Raw genomic sequence first — 18,671 nt, 5'->3', positions numbered from 1 at the left:
GGCACAGGGTCTGGGGCCCACTACAGTCTAGACCCACAAGCCAGCCCCCACTTCCCCAAAGCTGGCGTGGCTCCCAGCCCCCTCCCCACATGTACCTGCACCCACATGGGGGCATCCAGCAGAGTGCCCTGGGCCACCAGCATCCCCCTGGGGTCCATGGAGCTGGAGGACCTCTGGAGACTCCCAAAGGTGAACCAAGGTGGACATTGGCCAGCTCTGCTTTTAGCTGTTTTATGTGATGGGCAGCTGTATAGAGTTTGTTCGGAAGGAAGATTTTGCCCTTAAAAGTTTGAAAACCACTGCCTTAACTGTGTAATTTCAATAACTACTATATATGATGATGATGATAATAATAATAACTAACATTTGTTGAGAGCTTACTGTGTGCCAGGGACAAACTATGGGCTTTCAATGTACTATCTCATTTAATTCTCCCAAAAAGCTCTCAGGTAGTTACTGATTTTATCAGTGAGAAAACAGAGGCTAAGTAAAATGCCCATGGTTACAGAGTTATGAAATAGCAGAGCTGGCCCAGTTAGTCTGGCTCCAAAGCCAGGGATCTCAATCTTGCTGCTAATACTGCTATTAATTAGCTCTGGTAAAAGTGAAGGGCAGCCTGGACAACTGGAAAACAGCAGAGCACATGTTTAGTAATGCCTATGAAAGTCAGGCGTTAAATGATGCTTGAGCCCCAGTTACTCTGAGCTTCGCTCTATCCCTCTTACCCCACTGGCCTCACCTAATTTTGGAAAAGTTTGACAAGCAGTGAGACAGATAAATAAGTGTAAAAAGAAAAAATTGGCTTGTAAATACTCCCCAAATATCCTGCCTGATAAAGCATTCTTCCTCCTCTCCCTCCTCCTCCTTCCTATCACCTCTCCCTTTGCCTTTCTTCTTTGTTTTCTGTTTTCTTTTTGCCTCCCTTATCAGTCCTGTCTTCTTTGCCTTGTGTTAGATTCTTTAGGCTCCTATTTCAGGACAAGTCACATCTACTCTTGCTTCTATACCAGGACACACCCTCCCCTCTTACTACCCAGTGTTAGTTCACTGGCCTCAATAAACACTGGATGTTTTTATTTTATTTCATGTTTGTGCGATTGAAGACTATTGAATCTATTCTGTGTTTTTTCTTTTTTCCAAAATGATATATTAATTAGAATTGCCCTTTGAGCCAAGAACCCTGGTGGGTTTTGTTTTTTTTTTTTTAAACAGGGCCACAAGCCCAGGAATGAAAAATCAGTTCATAAAATTAATAGCAAGCAAATTTAGAATCCACTACAGCACCTATAGCCAGCTTAAAGTAAGCCTGAGAAGAGACTCCTACAGGATGAGATTGATTCCAGCAGTGTGGTTAGATATTTGGAAATGCCTAAAGAAATGTTTATGCTCAAGTTAAGGTTGCAGCCGAAACCATATAACTTGAGAATTTCTGGGGCCTAAATGTATGGGCTCTACAGAAGGTACTACGTTGCTTTGTGCCTGTGCCCAGATCACTCTTCTCCTTTTCTACTTTCCTCCCATGCTGCCCCCAGCACACACATACTTGCCTCATCTCCTCCAAAAAAAATAATAAAAATTGAAATCTTTCTAATGCCTATTCAGCCTTCCAGTTTCATCTAAGACCTCACTTCTTCAGGGATATCTTCTCCTTTCCCTAGACTAATCAAGATCCCCACCTTGCGTTCCTAGAGCCCCCATCCCTGACCACAACACCCATCATAATTGATCATCACCGCTTGTCTCCTCGCCTTCCTCCACTTGGCTGTGTGCCCAGCAGCTAGGACTAGTTCAAGAAGTATTTGTGGACAAAGTAAATGAATCTACTCTGGGGAGACCATGGCCACAGGGTCCAGACACTTCTCAGCTCTCTGCTGTCTCCTTACTCTTCCTTTCCAGACTCTGATTCCCAAGCAGTTGAGAGGACATCTTTTTGTTTCTTCCATTCTGAAATTCACTGACCAACTGAGTACATCCACGCTCATAAACATTTGATTTAGCTATAAAATCTATTTTACATAAAAATGCCAATTAGAGTAGAAACTTCCTGCTCCTCCCTGTCCCCACTATGTGTAAGATAAGTGTGGAGGTGGGAAAAAGAGCATTGTCTTCTAAGGGGTGGGAGTTGAATGTCTCCTAGGTGCCCACTGCAGGCAGCATGGAAATAATAGGGTGGGTAGTATAGGAGGCACATTTGAGATCTTTCAAATTGCTCCAGCTGACCATCTGTGGCATGGCTACCTGGTGAGGCAGAAAGTCCTCTGTGGGACTGTCCTAGGGCAATAGCTGTGCAAAGACCATCATAAGTGCAACAGATGCTGCTGAAGATGGTAATTTCAGGCAGCCCATGTTGGGCCAAACAGGCCAGGGCTCAGCTGGGCTAGACTAAGGGAACCAAAGATAGGTATGAAAGGGACTGTAGGCTCCAGTGACCCCAAGGCAGAACCAAAATTGGGAATCTCTGTCTCTCTCTGTTTTTTTTTTTTGAGACAGAGTCTGGCTCTGTCACCCAGGCTGGAGTGCAGTGGCGCAATCTCAGCTGACTGCAAGCTCCGCCTCCCGGGTTCACGCCATTCTCCTGCCTCAGCCTCCCGAGTAGCTGGGACTACAGGTGCCCACAACCACGCCTGGCTAGTTTTTTGTATTTTCTTTTTAGTGGAGACAGGGTTTCACCGTGTTAGCCAGGATGGTCTCGATCTCCTGACCTCGTGATCCACCCGCCTCGGCCTCCCAAAGTGCTGGGATTACAGGCGTGAGCCACCACGCCCGGCCTGTCTCTCTCTGTTTTTACAATTCTGGCCAGACCCGTAGTGTGGCATATAGAATTTAAGTGGTGTTACCACATTTTCCCCACATAATTTTCTAACAATACTTTGTTCCCTTGGCAGCTGGTTCAGATTTCACAGTCATAAGAGGGTTGGCCAGTTGGTCACACCTTGACTTTGACAGCTGTCAGTCAGAGGCCATAGGTTCAACATATATTGAAATGATTTCTTTCAGTTGGTCAGTCAGTTTTACCTATTTGCCTGGGCTTATGGCAACCGCCGTGGAAATTCAGGAGACCTGTACCATGATCTGTGCACTTGCAGCGCACAGAATGCTCACCATGTGTACAATCTTCTTTCCTCTTCATGCTCCTTCTGTCAGGCAGGCAGTATTTTGGTTCTCATTTTGCATACAAGAAAACAGGAACTCAGAGTGGTTAAATGACTTGGTAAGATAAGAAAAAGAGCTTGTTCTAAAGGCTATTGAAATGCCAGTGATTGATTTCTCTGAGTTACTTTTCAGAACCAGAGAGTGATGGCATAGGTCAAGCTTATTCAAACCCACGGCCCACGGGCTGCACGTGACCCAGGATGGCTTTGATTGCATAACTTTCCTTTTCCTTTCTTTTCTTTTTGGCAACAGAGTCTCACTCTGTTGCCCAGGCTGGAGTGCAGTGGTGCGATCTCAGCTCACTGCAACCTCCACCTCCTGGGTTCACGTGCTCCTCATGCCTCAGCCTCCTGAGTAGCTGGGATTACAGGCATGCACCATCACACCTGGCTAATTTTTGTATTTTTAGTAGACACTGGGTTTTACCACAGTGGCCAGGCTGGTCTCGAACTCCTGGCCTCAAGTGGTCTGCCCACCTCAGCCTCCCAAAGTGCTGGGATTACAGGCATGAGCCACCATGCCTGTAAACTGTCTTAAAACATTATGAGCTTTTTTTGTGATTTTTTTTTTTTTTTTTTTTTAGCTCATCAGCTGTCATTAGTGTTAGTGTATTTTGTGTGTGGCCCAAGACAATTCTTCTTGCAGTGTGGCTCAAGGAAGCCAAAAGATTGGATACGCCTGGCAAACGGCATGCCACCACGCCATCCAAAACAGCTCTGCGTAGCCCCACTTCCCAGCTGTTAGGGGCTTTTTTTGTCTTCAAAAATTAAGCAAAGAGGTTCGCTAAAGCATCAGTTCAGAGTATGGGGCTTCTAGTCAGTGTATTTTAGGGAACTAATTTTAGGGAAAAACTATTTTTAGGTCCACGATGATTTTTAAAAACAAAAATCTAGACAACAGTGTATACGTGCATGTCTGAATATGAAAGCCCTTACCACACAGCAAGATGAGAGGGTGGCCTTGGCCGAAGCCTGCAGTTGTTGGGACGTGCAAAACCATGAGCAGACTGGAGATCTGAGCCACATGTGCACCAGCACAGTCGCTCAGACGCAGCCTGGGTGCACTGATCTGGAAGGGGGACTCACGGGCTCTGGGTCTCTGACTTGCTGGCACATGAAGGACCTTAATGACTTGAACCTCCCTTTGAGTTTGAGATCCTTTGAGCTTTTGTTAGAGTGAGCCATGAAGAAATGGTCAGCCAATCAGATGTTTAATATAAACTAACCTCTAGCGTAAATAAACTTTAAGAGACACATTTGATTTACATAATAAATAAACAAACTTTTAGGAACTTTTAAGTACAAAAGTTGAAGATAGTTGCTAATTAAACCTAAATCTTGCCTGTACATTAAAAACATACTCAACAAAGTTTCCAGATTAGAAAATTCCTCAAGAACCAAATTTCTGGGACAACTGGGGTGTTTTTCTCACTTAGCCCAAGTGAGTAAGTTTTACTCTAAGTAAGTATGCATACATCATTAAGTGTGAAGGTGGCATCACACTGGCAGGGAAAGTCAGATAGGTTATTAGCAGAGAATGAAATTTTACTGATCGTCATGAATTATAAAATGACCAAAAACAAATAGAACTCAGTAGAAATGAATGGCAGGCCAAACAAACCAGACAGAAAAGGGGCTACAAACTAAAAGTGGTAAATTATAGCTTCTACACATAAATCCTTTTTACCTCATCCCTCTTCAAATTCTGGAACATAAATGGGGGAGCAAATACAGACCCTCTCTAAATCCACACCAGAGGAGTGAGTTTGGTTGTTTTTTTGTTTGGTTTTATTTTGTTTTTTCTGATATAATAGTAATTTTTGCCTCCTTTTCGCCTCTTTGTAATGTCTTGGGTAGAAGAGGTTGTAAAAGAAAGTAAAACTATATTATACTGATGATAATAGCTACCATTCAGTGATAGTTATTGACAGATGTTATTATCTGTTTCATAGAGCAAGGATTAAATGAGTTGTACATAGAACAATTAAAGCAGTGTTTTATGTTTATAAGCATGTAGTGTTTAAGTATTAGATGTTGTTATCTTCAATGTTGACAATAGTCTTAACAATATACCAGCTATTCTACTAAGCACTCTATATGCCTTTTCTCACTTGCTACTGTTATATTAATTTTATAGATAGTAATCTGAGGCAATGCTTGGAGAATGGGGCTTAGGAAGACCTACTGTTGTGACCCTGAAGGAAAGTGGTGCTCGGGATGCTAATGAGGATGGAGGAAAGGGCTATATGATTGATTCCCATCTGAGGCTTGGGAAGTTTAGAAAGTTGCCCAAGATTGCACAGCTGGTAATAACATTTACTGTGCACTTTCTGTGTGCTGTACTTAGTACTAGACATTTTTACTGTATCGTTGCATTTAGACCTCACAACAATACTGAAACTGAGGCCTAGGGAGGCCAGCTAACACCAAGATCACACAGCCAGTGAGTGATGGAGCTGAGATTCAAACCTAAGCAGTCTGGCTCCAAAAGTGCCTGTTCTATACTACTGTGCACTATGGCCTCCTGGAGAAGGGCTGGTAGGATGCCACTTCAATCATACAGCCCTTTCCTCCATCCTCATTACCATCCCTAGCACTGCTTTCCTTCAGGGTCACAACAGTAGGTCTTCCTAAGCCCCATTCTCCAATCATGCCCAGCTCATTGTACTTGAGCAGCATTTCAGAGAGGAAGTGCCCCTAGACCCTCCCGTTCACCCTCCAGCGCTGCTTGTGCCACCCTCACCTCACCACCCTGCCAAGCCCTTGCTTGCACACCTCTAGTGCCAGAAAATCACCCTCTCCAAGGAAACCCATTCTTTCTGTCTTGGGGAAACTCTGTCTGGTGGAAACACATTCCTCGTATTGACCCAAATGGTGCTATGTGCCTTTAACCTCTCTGTGCCTCAGTTTCTTCATCCATAGAGCTTTCACGAAGATTAAATTAGACACAAAGTGCTTAAAACAATGCCTAATCTGTATTATGTTTGCTAAATATTAGCTGCTATTACTATTTTATTATTATTTCTCTCTATGGCTTCCACCCCAAACGCTTTATAGTACAAATTCAGTCCTTCTTGAATTCACTCTTTTTCACCATTTTGTCAGCTGCAGCCTGCCCTCCAGGATACTATGGTGGCCTTTGTGATGACTTTGTAGACTCCCTGCCATTTTACTCCAGTCTGCTGTACATGCATCGTTAAGAACTGCCTTTCTGGGATATTGCTTTTGTACATCATTTCCCTCTTCAGAAGCCAAACTGGTTCTTGTTTGCTTTCATACTTTGGATGGATTATTAGGTTCTCTACTAATTTCTTGCTGATCCGCCCATGCTCTTCTCTCTGGGCATGAAAACTTCCTGTCTTCCATGGACTTTCCTCTTCTTATTTGCAGGTCGGCTCACATATTTATTTTGTTTAAGCGTTATGTAGTTAAAAGTCTCAAAGGCTATATACCAAAATGTTAACAGCAACGAATAAATTAACAGGTCATTTTTATTTTCCTTTTCATGTTTTTCTGTATTTTCCAACATATATACAACAAACATATAAATTGCGTGTTATGAAAAATACTGCGTTTCATAAAAGTACAATCATAGACTGTATGATACAATACTTTCCAAGGTCAAGATGATGCCCTGTGCAGTCAAGAGAGTAGGATTGCCTTTCCTGAAGATCAGAAGTATCTTCAGGCCTCCCTCAGTCCCTTCCCTGTTTGGTGAACCCATTGCCAATCACTAATTCGTATATTTCAAACTATATATATTAGCCATAGACCCTTTCTTCAAACAAAAATGTAGGCCAGGTGTGGTGGCTCACGCTTGTAATACCTCAGCACTTTGGGAAGCCAAGGTGGGAGGATGACTTGAGGCCAGGAGTTTCAGACCAGCCCGGTAACCTAGGGAGACAATTACAAAAATCACAGTGGCCTCTTAAAAAAAATTTTTTTTTAATTAGCTAGGCATGGTAGCACATGCCTGTGGTCCTAACCACTCAGGAGGCTGAGGTAGGAGGATCACTTGAGCCTAGAAGTTCAAGGCTGAGGTAAGCTGTGCTCTCACCACTGTATTTTAGCCTGGGCAATAAAGTAAGACCTTATCTCAAAAAATAAAAAAAAAAAATTAAAAAAATGTAGAGGAGTCAACATATTTAGCAGATACTATAGATTCCTCCTTAAGGAGTTCAACTACTGTGTTGAAATGGAGATGGCGAACCTGGACCCCTACCCACTAACTCACCATCCTATTTCAAGACAACTTCCGAGTTACTTCCAGAACCTACTTTCGGTCTGGAGGACGCAGTTCTGCACTGAAACCACCAGTCCACTTCATTCTGGTAACAACTCCCAGTTTCTAGGGGTTGCTCAGATAAGGAGTGCTGTAAGTTTACTACGTATTATGTAACATATTTCATCCATCTTAAAATTTTCTGCTGATCTCCTTTTTCCCATCCAAAATCAATACACACGGCTAATCCATCTTATATCTGAATACTTCTGCCTGGCCAGAAAGCTTTATTATCTCAGAGGTGGCTTTCAGCTCAGAAGGAAATGAGAAAAATTTGTTTGTTTATACTTCTCTCTTAACTCCCTAGTTTCTGCCCATTCATCAAGCTAATAGATGGAATATTTGGCTCTTCTGATTCGCCATCTGAAACCCTCTGCTCTCTTGGCTTCTGCGATGTCCTGTTTAACTGGTTCACTTCCTCATATTATTTTCTTCTCTGCTCCGTTTGCCGTTTTCCTTTGGCCCTCAGTGCTCTGTTTCTGGGCGTCTGCTTTCTTACCTCCCTCCCTAGACAGCAAATCCACTTCCAGGATTAAGCGATCACTGCATTGCGGGTGGTGCTTAGTGTGTGCCTCAGTCTTTCAGACAGCGGCCGGTCCTATAGCTCTAATATGTCGTGGAGACGTCTACCTTGAGCTCAAGTTAATTCCTAAAGTCAGTATGTCTCATTCCAGAATCCTATACTCCCCGCTATTTCCCATCTCAACATCTCTATTCTGCCAATATCAACACTATTCTCTCAATCACCAAATTCAAAACCTTGGGTTTTATTTATCTTTTATATTCTTTTGTCACCAACTATCTTGGATTTCACCTTGGGAACTTCTCTTAGATGTCTCTGCTCATCACTTCATGTCGTAGAATTCCAGAACACAATGCTTTACTACCACATACAGTTGTTAATCAACAAATATTTCTTAAATCAGAATCTAGTCCAACTCTGTCAAAGAAATTTTAAAAGTTTGTTAACATTCTAAGAAACCTCTGCCTCCTGTCTCTGGCCCTGACAGTTTATCCAATACACTGTCAAGTTAATAATGAAAACACCCAGTGTAGCCAAAGCAATCTTGGGAAAAATGAAATGGGAGGACTCAGGCTTGCTCATTTCTTTTTTTTTTTTTTTTGAGACGGAGTCTCGCTCTGTTGCCCAGGCTGGAGTGCAGTGGCCGGATCTCAGCTCACTGCAAGCTCTGCCTCCCAGGTTTATGCCATTCTCCTGCCTCAGCCTCCTGAGTAGCTGGGACTACAGGCGCCCGCCACCTCGCCCGGCTAGTTTTTTGTATATTTTAGTAGAGACGGGGTTTCACCATGTTAGCCAGGATGGTCTCGATCTCCTGATCTTGTGATCCACCCGTCTCGGCCTCCCAAAGTGCTGAGATTACAGGCTTGAGCCACTGCGCCCGGCCCGGCTTGCTAATTTCTAAGGTTACTACAAAGCTTGACAAGCCCAGGTAGTGTGGTACTGGCGTAAGAATAGACATAGATCAGCTATGTGTGGTGGCTCACACCTGTAATCCTAGCACTTTGGGAGGCTGGATTGCTTGAGGCCAGGAGATTGAGACCAGCCTGGCCAACATAGTGAGGCCCTGTATCTAGATAGATAGATAGATAGATATTGATTTTTTAAAAACTATAGATCAATGGAATGGAATTGAGAGTCCAGAAATAAACCCTCATGCTTATGGTCAATTGGGTTTTGACAAGGATACCAAAACAATTAAAGAGGAAAAGAATACTCTCTCAAACAAATGGTTCTGAGACAACTGAGGTATCTACATACAAAAGGATGAAATTGGGTGGGTATGGTGGCTCATGCCTGTAATCCCAGCACTTTGGAAGGCTGGAGTGAGAGTATTACTTGAGGCCAGAAGAAAAGCCTGGGGAATGTTGCAAGACCTTCATCTCTATAAAAAATAGCTGGGCATAATGGCATGTGCCTGTAGCCCCAGCTATTCTGGAGGCTGAGGTGAGAGGATCACTTGAACGTAGGAGTTTAAGGCTGCAGTGAACTAAAGCTAAGATTGCACAGTCTGGGTGACAGAGTGAGATCCTGTCTCTAAAAAAAATAAAATTGAGAATGTGATACAGAACACATTTCAGCCATTTTTTAATGCTCTGCAGTTACACAAAAGGTTAAACATGGACTTGCCATATAACTCAGCAATTCTACTTCTAGATATATACCCAAGAGAAGTGAAGGCATACATCCACACTGAAATTGTACATGAATGTTCATGGCAGCATTACTCATAGTAGCCAAAAAGTATAAACTAAGAAGTGTCCATTAATTGATGAATAAAGAAAATGTGGTATATTTTTGGCAACATACAGGAATGAAAGGAATATTATTATTTAAAAAGAATGAAGTACTGATATGTGCTACAAAATGGATGAACCTTGAGAACATTATGCCAAGTGATAGAAGCCAGACACAAAAGGCCACATATTAACGGCAGCAACAATGCTAGCTAAAACTGGGTTATCTATACATTGGACAAAGTAGATTTAAAGGAGGAAAGCATTATTAGAATTAAAGAGGGAGTTTTCAAAATAATTATCAGTCATAGGAGAGATTTTTAACATACCTCTCTCAGTAAATGATAAAACAAGCAGACAAGCAAAAATGACCATAAATATATAAAAGATTTGAACACCATAGTTAACAAAGTTGACCTGAATGATATACAGAGCATTGAGACCAACAACTTCAGACTACATGTTTTTTACATTGGTGCTTGGATAATTCATAGTATTAAATGTATGTATTGGAAATGAAAATGTTGAGTATCTGTTATTCAAAAGGCTATAAAAGAATAACAAATTAAGCCCAAAGAAACTAAAGGGAGGGAAATAATAAAGATAAAAGAAGTTAATGAAATAGAAAACAAACATACTATAGGTAGGATCTACAAGGCCAAAAGTTTGTTGTTTGAAAAGACTAATAAAATTGGGCTGGGTGCGGTGACTCACGCCTGTAATCCCAGCACTTTGGGAGGCCAAGGCGGGCAGATCATGAGGTCAGGAGTTCCAGACCAGCCTGGCCAACATGGTGAAACCCCATCTCTACTAAAAATACAAAAAATTAGCTGGGCATGGTGGCACACGCCTGTAATCCCAGCTACTCGGGAGTCTGAGGCAGGAGAATTGCTTGAACTGGGGAGGCAGAGGTTGCAGTGAGCCAAGATCGCACCACTGCACTCCAGCCTGGGCAACAGAGCAAGACTCCATCTAAAAAAAAACAAAAAACAAAACACTAATAACTAATAAAATCAATTAAACACTAGGAAAATATATCTTGGAAAAAAATGAGAAGCGTGAGTTGCCAATATCAGGAATAAATAGGCAATATTACTACAGATGCTCCAAAAGTTCACATGTATTACACAAATTCCTAATAAAATACAAGGTATCAAAACTGACACAGGGAGAAACAGAAGATCTGAATAGTCCTATACCTGCTCAGACAATTAAATCAATGATTTCAAACCTTCCCACAAAGAAAACTCTAGGCCTAGATGGCTTTACCAACAAACACTTTTCTATGGATGAATAGTATTCCATTGTGTCTATATACCACATTTTCTTTATCCATTCATCTATTGATGGACACTTAGGTTGATTCCATATCTTGACTATTGTAAATAGTGCTGCAATAAACATGGGGTGCAGGTATCCCTTTGGTATACTGATTTCCTTTCCTTTGGATAAATACCTAGTGATGGGATTACTGCACTGTATGGTAGTTCTATTTTTAATTTGTTGAGGAACCTCCATACTGTCTTCTATAATACCTTTACTAATTTACACTCCCACCAACAGCACACACATACATTGTTAAAGCATAAAACAGTACTATTTATTATCCCTTGGCACATATGTATTCTGCGTTTTAAAATGGCTAAAGGATGGACTGAAGTCACAATAGTAGCAGCTTCTAGAGGAGTAAATGAAAGGACAGAGTTTGAGGATAGGAACAAAGGAGACTTCAACTTCATTTTTATTGTCCAGTTTCTTTTTTTTTTTTAAAAAAAAAGCAAACATGCAAAATGTTAACATCTGTTCATTTTGGGTGATGGCTCATAGGGTGTTAGTCATGTTATTCTTTGTAATTTTCCCTTTGTTTAATTTCTCAAAATGAAAACAATAAAGTCAAGATAATAGTATCTTTCATAGTTTAGTCTTAGGCTTATTTATTGTTTAGGTATTTTATGTTCCTGTTTGTTTTAAGAAAAAAAATGTGTATAAATACATGTATAGATGAGATAGTTAAATTTCCTTTTTTTGTTTATGTTCACAAAACATGCTTGTTTTATTTAACATTCTTTGGTATCAAAATGTGGCCTTCATACAAACTTGTGAGGAGTAAACCATGAGGGTTCACGGTTTTACCGCAGTCTGTATGTTAGCAACCACTTCCTGTGATAGTCATCATCATGCACCTCAAGTACTAGAAGGATCCGTTTGTATTGGAGCCAAAATATCCACAAGCAGAGAAACAAGAAGTCAAAAATATTTTCCTCTTTGGTGCTAAAGATTTGCTGCTGTGTGATTGTTGAGACTGAAGCTCTGAAAGCACCAGTGTTTGCTGGATCTGTCTCCAGCTTGTCTCTACAAGGTCATTTCCAAAAGACTGTCAAAAGAATGGCATGTCCCACCTTTTCCACCACCGACACACCCTGCATGAAAACCCCAGGAGCACAGAAGCCCTGCTTGGGTGAGGATGAGGGCTCTCTCAAAGTCTGTTATCAAAGGAAGGCAGACAGATGGGTTAACCATTCCAATGGAGTCTATACTTTTACAGACATTTCACATATTATGACAATTAATTATTAGGCTGGTGGTTCAGCAACCTTTCGAAGTGATCCCAAGATGATTGCCATGACCATATTTGCAAAGCTAACAGATAAATGTGGGCTTAAAACAGACTATATGTTATTCACTCCTACCATATGCAAAGGTAGGAGTGAGGTGAGGGCCCTCGTGGACCCACCAGGGTCTTCCGCAAGAGTAGAACTCTCTCCTTGTTCACTCCTTTCATAATCAGGCAAAGGAAGAAGTTACTCAAAAGGAGGAACTGAGCATGCTCAACCCAGACCCTTTTTGCTGGGTCCAATTTCCAGCCAGCTTGTCACCTGGATATATGTAAGCACTCTGGTCTGCTCTCAGCTGTGTGCTCTAAGGGAGGCCAATGGGTGTTCAGCAGATCAGCGATGAGGGTTAAGTCTTTCTAAGTCAAGCGTCAATTACAAACAAGATCACTCTGCCACAGATCTGAAGCCATATTCTCTCCAATCAATTTTGTCAGTAACAAAAGCAATGTTTTTTGTTCCATCTGTTTATCCTCTACCTCTTAATTGGTTTCAAACTTAAGAGGGGGTAGAGATTAGTAATTGCTCCCCACAAAAGCAAAAAACCAACCTGATGATAAATTAATATAAGATCTCAAACATGATCAATTAATATAATCCATGATACCAGCCAAAAATTTGTATACCACATTTATTCTTACCCCCATAGTTATCCTATCTGAATAGTTAACTGAGCACTGCTCACTTTTAGATTTCATAAGAGTTGTTAAAAAATAAATCTTTGTACTCTGTCATGGCATGCATGAACTCTCATAGCTTGAAATGACTGCATTAGAATGTACATTTTATAATTTCTTATACTATTTACGTAAGTATAAGTACACACAGAAAATGTATTTAAATTTTTAACAGCCAAAAACAAAAACCAAAAAAAAGTCACCCTGCTGTAACAGAACACTGTTCTGCATATGGCTAGCTGTACACTGGCAGAACATAGCGATTTTAAGGATGAATTAGTGTTGTAATCTCTTTGGGATTTTCTTTATATTTGCGGTGGTTTATGACTGACATTTCATGTAACTATAGCTTTCTGTTTGGGTTTAATAAAAGATTCATTTCTGTGGCAAGACACACATTTGCACTCCAATGTTGAATAAAAGCTACTGTTCTGCAAGAGTATAAAATGCTGATTTATAACGACACGTTCCAATAACAGCGATCTAAGTCTTTCAAACTATTTCTTCCCAGGTCCCGGGAACAGCATGGCTCCAGCAAAGGATGACTCTTCTCTTCCAGAATATTCAGTCTTTAACACATCTGTCCATGCTGCAATTAGACATGGAAATTGGAAACTCCTCACGGGCTACCCAGGTAGAGTGCTTAGCTTAGCAAACTTCCCTTCCCGGGGTAGACAAAGCAGGGCTGTGTCCTCAGAGCAGTATCTCCAGTCTGTCTGCACTCCTGGGATTTTATTCCCACGGCCATTTCTCTGGAAAGAGAGGACATTATCACTCTTGTTCTAACCATTTCCTACCTCTTCCTCTGTGGCTCCTCCTCAAGGCTCCTAAGCCCTACCACTCACCTCACTTTGCTCAGATACCTGAAATCTTAACTTGTCTTTCTAATCTTTCATGATCCCTCCTGATATATGTCCTAGAAAGACAACTATTCAGGGTTTTCTTTTCCCACTTCTAAGACTCTGCCTGTTCCCAGTTACACAGCTTCCATTGTTGTCATGGTGCAAGTAAGCTTTCCCAACGGATCATCAAGGAGCAGCTTACCAAAGTAACAACTGCCTTTTGCAAAACGTATCTCTGGGGCTGCTGAATGAGGAAATTGTAAGAAGGAATGGTTTAACCTACTCATCCTAACAAACAAACAAAAAAAAAGAGAGAGAGAGAATTAACTGTAGCAGGGGTGAAAGGAATAAATGCCACTCTTATGCCTCATGGAAAATACAGATTTGAAATATGTGTGGTTATTAAGCACAACACATTTAGCTAGCAAAGACAGTCTCTGAGAGCTACACCCTCAACCAGTGGTATAGCTGGGGAAGGAGGCTGCTCCCTTGATTATATTCTCTAAGAGTAACATCTTTTCAATACTTTTAAAATATGTGGGATGATGGTTAAGGCTGTGATGTAATTAATCAATGTTTCCAATGAGAACATTCTTGGCATTTGCAATAAGACAAGTCTTTTTTGACTGGGGTTGTCCCATGTATTGCAAGATATTAACATCACTAGCTCATGCCCACTAAATGCCAGCAGCACCCCATGCCCCAGTCCTTGTGACAAGGACACACACACATGCACACACATTTCCGGGTGTCCTTGCTTGTGAAGCAGTGAGACATGTCTAGTTAAAGCACCGGAAGTCGAGTCTGAGAAGCATCTAGAGACAGCATCTAGGGCCACATCTTTTTGTGTGTCCACACCCACGACCCAGTGCAGCCTTGGCCTCAGACTCCTTCCCTGAAATTAGAACCTGCCTCTGTGCTTCTCCCTCAGTAAACTGTTTTGTTTTCTTTGCTAGGCTGTGGTTACTGGTTCCCTCCACCGTCTCAATACAATGTTTCTGAGATACCCTCATCAGACCCACCAACCAAGACCCTCTGGCTCTTTGATATTGATCGGGACCCTGAAGAAAGACATGACCTGTCCAGAGAATATCCTCACATCGTCACAAAGCTCCTGTCCCGCCTACAGTTCTACCATAAACACTCAGTGCCCGTGTACTTCCCTGCACAGGACCCCCGCTGTGACCCCAAGGCCACTGGGGTGTGGGGCCCTTGGATGTAGGATTTCAGGGAGGCTAGAAAACCTTTCCATTGGAAGTTGGACCTCAGACCTTTCCTCATGACTCTTGTCTCATTTGTTATCCCAACCTGAGTTCACTTGGCCCTTCTCTTGCTCTTAAACCACACCGAGGTGTCTAATTTCAACCCCTAATGCATTTAAGAAGCTGATAAAATCTGCAACACTCCTGCTGTTGGCCGGAGCATGTGTCTAGAGGTGGGGATGGCTGGGTTTATCCCACTTTCCTAAGCTGTGGGACAGCTGGGAAGTTAACTTGAAATAGGAAGTTCTCACTGAGTCCTGGAGGCTGCAACAGCTGGCTCTTTTAGCCTCACAAGTCAGACGTTCGATTCCCGTCTGCCAATAGCCGGTTTTATTGGAGTGAATCACATTTCTTACACAAATGAAGGCAGCAGACAGTTATTAATGGTTCTGTTGGCCAAGGCTTTTCCCTGTCGGTGAAGGATCATGTTCAGGCACTCCATGTGAACCACCCCTCTTGGTTCACCGCTTACTCAGCTTCTCTCATCACAGAGCATAAAGCCCATTTTGTTGTTCAGGTCAACAGCAAAATGCCTGCACCTTGACTGTGGCTTTTACAATAAAGAAATGCGTTTTTATCCTCATTTATTTTTCCCCAGCCATTGCTCACTCTGTCTAGACTTCCTGCCACTTCCAGTTCTTCTGTGGCTTTTCCTGCCTTTCCTTTTGACCTCAGTGTCCTATCCCTGGGAAGGCCACTTTGCTTCGCTACCTGAGCACCCCTGATTTCTGGAACGCTGCTGAGCCCTGCCTTACTTTTGCCCCTAGGGCTGAAGCTAGAGGCCTCCCCGTAATAGGCAGTGGAGTTGCTCTGTGAGGATGTTCATGGTAGACACTAGGAGGGCTGGGTGGTGGATGCTTGGCTCGTGGCGTCTGTTCGGCGAGGCTTTTCCTATGTTTCATGGAGTTAGTCATCGTGATTGTGGCTTTATCTCATAATGTATTAAGACTTGCACTGCTATTTACTAGCAGTGAGAAGAAACCTCAGGAACCAATACAAAAAAGCAAGTGGCCAGTATCTGGGATACTGGGCCTTGGTAAAGCAGAGGAGGGCACACCCACAGTCCTCTTATTCTCTGTTTTACTGCTTGTATTGAGGTTCTGGGGTCTGGGAAAGAGGATGCACAGTTTGACCTGCAGCTCTTTCTCAATCCCACTAATGTCTTACTAATGTGGAACAGTCCATATTAGCTTGAGAGTGTCAAACCCAGATAAATATGTGCAAAAATGACATTCTTTTCTGCATTCGCCCCACCATTTTGTTCACCAGTGCTTGGAACACTGCCTGAAGGCACTCAATACATTTTTAAAGTTTTATTTTATTTTTAATTTTTTGTATCTTTTTGAGACAGGATCTCACTCTGTCACCCAGGTTGGAGTACAGTGGTACAGTCACAACTCCCTGTAGCCTCGAACTCCTGGGCTCAAGTGATTCTCCCACCTCAGGCACCCAAGTAGCTGGAACTCCAGGCATATACCACCACACCCAGCTAATTTTATTTTTCGAAAAGACAAGGTTCCCTATGTTGCCCAGCTGGCCTTAAACTCCTGGGCTCCAGCAATTCTCCCATCTTGGCCTCCCAAAGTGCTGGAATTACAGGCATGAGCCACCATGCCTGGCCTCATTTTTTAAAACAAATGAATAAATGGACAAATGAGTAAATGAGAAAGTCTCACACCATGAAAGATGCTAGTCCAGTGAGCTGAATATGGAGGTAATGTAAATGTCTTCCAACTGTTGATTTTCGGTTCTCAAACTGCCCCCCCTGGGGTAGGAGCGTAATGTACATCACTGGGCAGTCACAGGACACTCTACAGCGAGGTTGTAGCATCCTCTCCAGTGCGGGGAGAAAAGGAACTGTGCCTACCAAAGGTACTCTCTTGTCAGCAATTTCCATTTCTATTCTTTATGGGACACTAGAAACTAAAAGCAACAAATAATCTGATATAGGTCCCTGTATAGTCATCCTTCAATTCAGTAGCAATATTTTCTGGTCACTACTAACCTATATTGTATTAAAATGAGACTATTGGAAGGAAATGGTGCTAGAACTAATAACATCTCTTACCAACCTTTACCCAACTCCTGGGTTGGCAAACAGCTGGCCAAACTGCCACCACCTCCCACTTGGAAGCGTATGGCTGATAGCATGAAATAACCGAGCCCAGATGTTCCTTCTGCATCCTCCGAATCCCAGGGCTGGGTGTAGGTAGCTGTTGGAGGCCACTGCTACAGGGCACCTATCTATTATTGCTGCCGTCCTCCCAGCAGCTATCTCCAGTTCTAGCTCCTTGGTTGCCAGACACAGTGGGGGATGTTCTGTACCCAGTGGACTTCAAAAGAGTTTTGAAGACTAATTTTTTGTAAAATAAGTACTTGAGATTTTGGTTTATCCATAGTAGAATGTATCTCATTAGATTATCTGATTCTATGTAAGAATGTGAAAAGATTGATATATTGTTGTTAGAAATATTGTTATTTCTTTCCAATTTTTTTTTTTTTTTGAGATGGGGTCTTGCTGTGTCATCCAGGCTAGAGGCAGTGATGCAATCTCCACTCACTGTAGCCTCTAACTCCCAGGTTCAAGCTATTCTCCTTCCTCAGCCTCCCCAGTAGCTGGATTACAGGCATACACCACCACGCTTTGCTATGTTTTGTGTTTTTAGTAGAGATGAGGTTTCACCATGTGTTGGCCAGGCTGGTCTCAAACTCCTGACCTCAAGTGATCCACCCACTTTGGCTTCCTAAAGCACTGGGATTACAGGTGTGAGCCACCGTGCCTAGCACATTTTTTTTACCTCTACGGAAGGTTTTGCTTATTTAATTGTGAGCTCATTTTTCTTTGTTACTACGTGATTGTTCCAGATTTGGGAGACAAAATAAAATTAACCTTTTAAAATGTGTCAGCCATTGTATGGGGCTTCCATTTGGGGTGATGAGAAAGTTCTGGAACTAGATAGTGGTCATGGTTATACAACAGCATAAATGCAATTACTGCCACTGAATTGTATATTTTAAAGTGGTTAAAATGGTAAGTTTTATGTTTTATTACAATTTTTTAAATGTGTCAGCCAACTTTATGGTACATAAATTATATCTCAGTAAAGCTGTTAAATAAATAAATATAGTAAAAATTTTAGAACTAAAAAAAGTGTCAATCATTGCCCTAAGAATATAAACTATAAAATAAGGTATTAGAGGGAGGTCAAGGAAGGGTAGGAGTGAAAACAAAGTGACACTAAGAGAGAGTATTAGCTCTCTATTGCTGCATAACAAATTGCCCGAAAACTTAGCAGCTTAAAACAATAAACATTTATTACTTCACACATTCTATGAGGGTAAAGACACTGGGAGTGGTTTAGCCCAGTGGTTCTGGCTCAGGGTCTTTCACGAGATTGTAGTCAAGCAGGCCTGTGCTCATCCAAAGACTTGAGTGGCACGCTGCAGGCTCCGCTTTTAAGCTGACTCATTCACAAGGCTCTTGGCTGGAGGCCTCAGCTCCTTGCCATGTGGGCACCTCCACAGGCTGCTTGGATGTCCTCACACATGGCAGTTAGCTTCCTCCAGAGCAAGTAAGCAGGGAGCCAC

General features: G+C 42.2%; 1 protein-coding gene across 1 annotated transcript in view; it reads left to right on the top strand.

The window, feature by feature from the left end:
- ARSB (arylsulfatase B) overlaps nt 1–18,234 on the top strand; it is a 185,290-nt gene extending 167,056 nt beyond the window's left edge. The window contains exons 8-9 of the mRNA XM_033179952.1: nt 13,491–13,613; nt 14,778–18,234. Coding sequence (XP_033035843.1) covers nt 13,491–13,613; nt 14,778–15,043 — 389 coding nt within the window. The 3' untranslated portion in view covers nt 15,044–18,234. The remainder of the gene's footprint in view (nt 1–13,490; nt 13,614–14,777) is intronic.
- The last annotated feature ends 437 nt before the right edge of the window (nt 18,235–18,671 follow it).

Source organism: Trachypithecus francoisi, unplaced genomic scaffold (assembly GCF_009764315.1).
Source record: "Trachypithecus francoisi isolate TF-2019V2 unplaced genomic scaffold, Tfra_2.0 Lachesis_group2, whole genome shotgun sequence".
In the NCBI taxonomy this organism is placed as follows: Eukaryota; Metazoa; Chordata; class Mammalia; order Primates; family Cercopithecidae; genus Trachypithecus; species Trachypithecus francoisi.
This window is presented reverse-complemented; position numbering and strand designations above follow the sequence as displayed.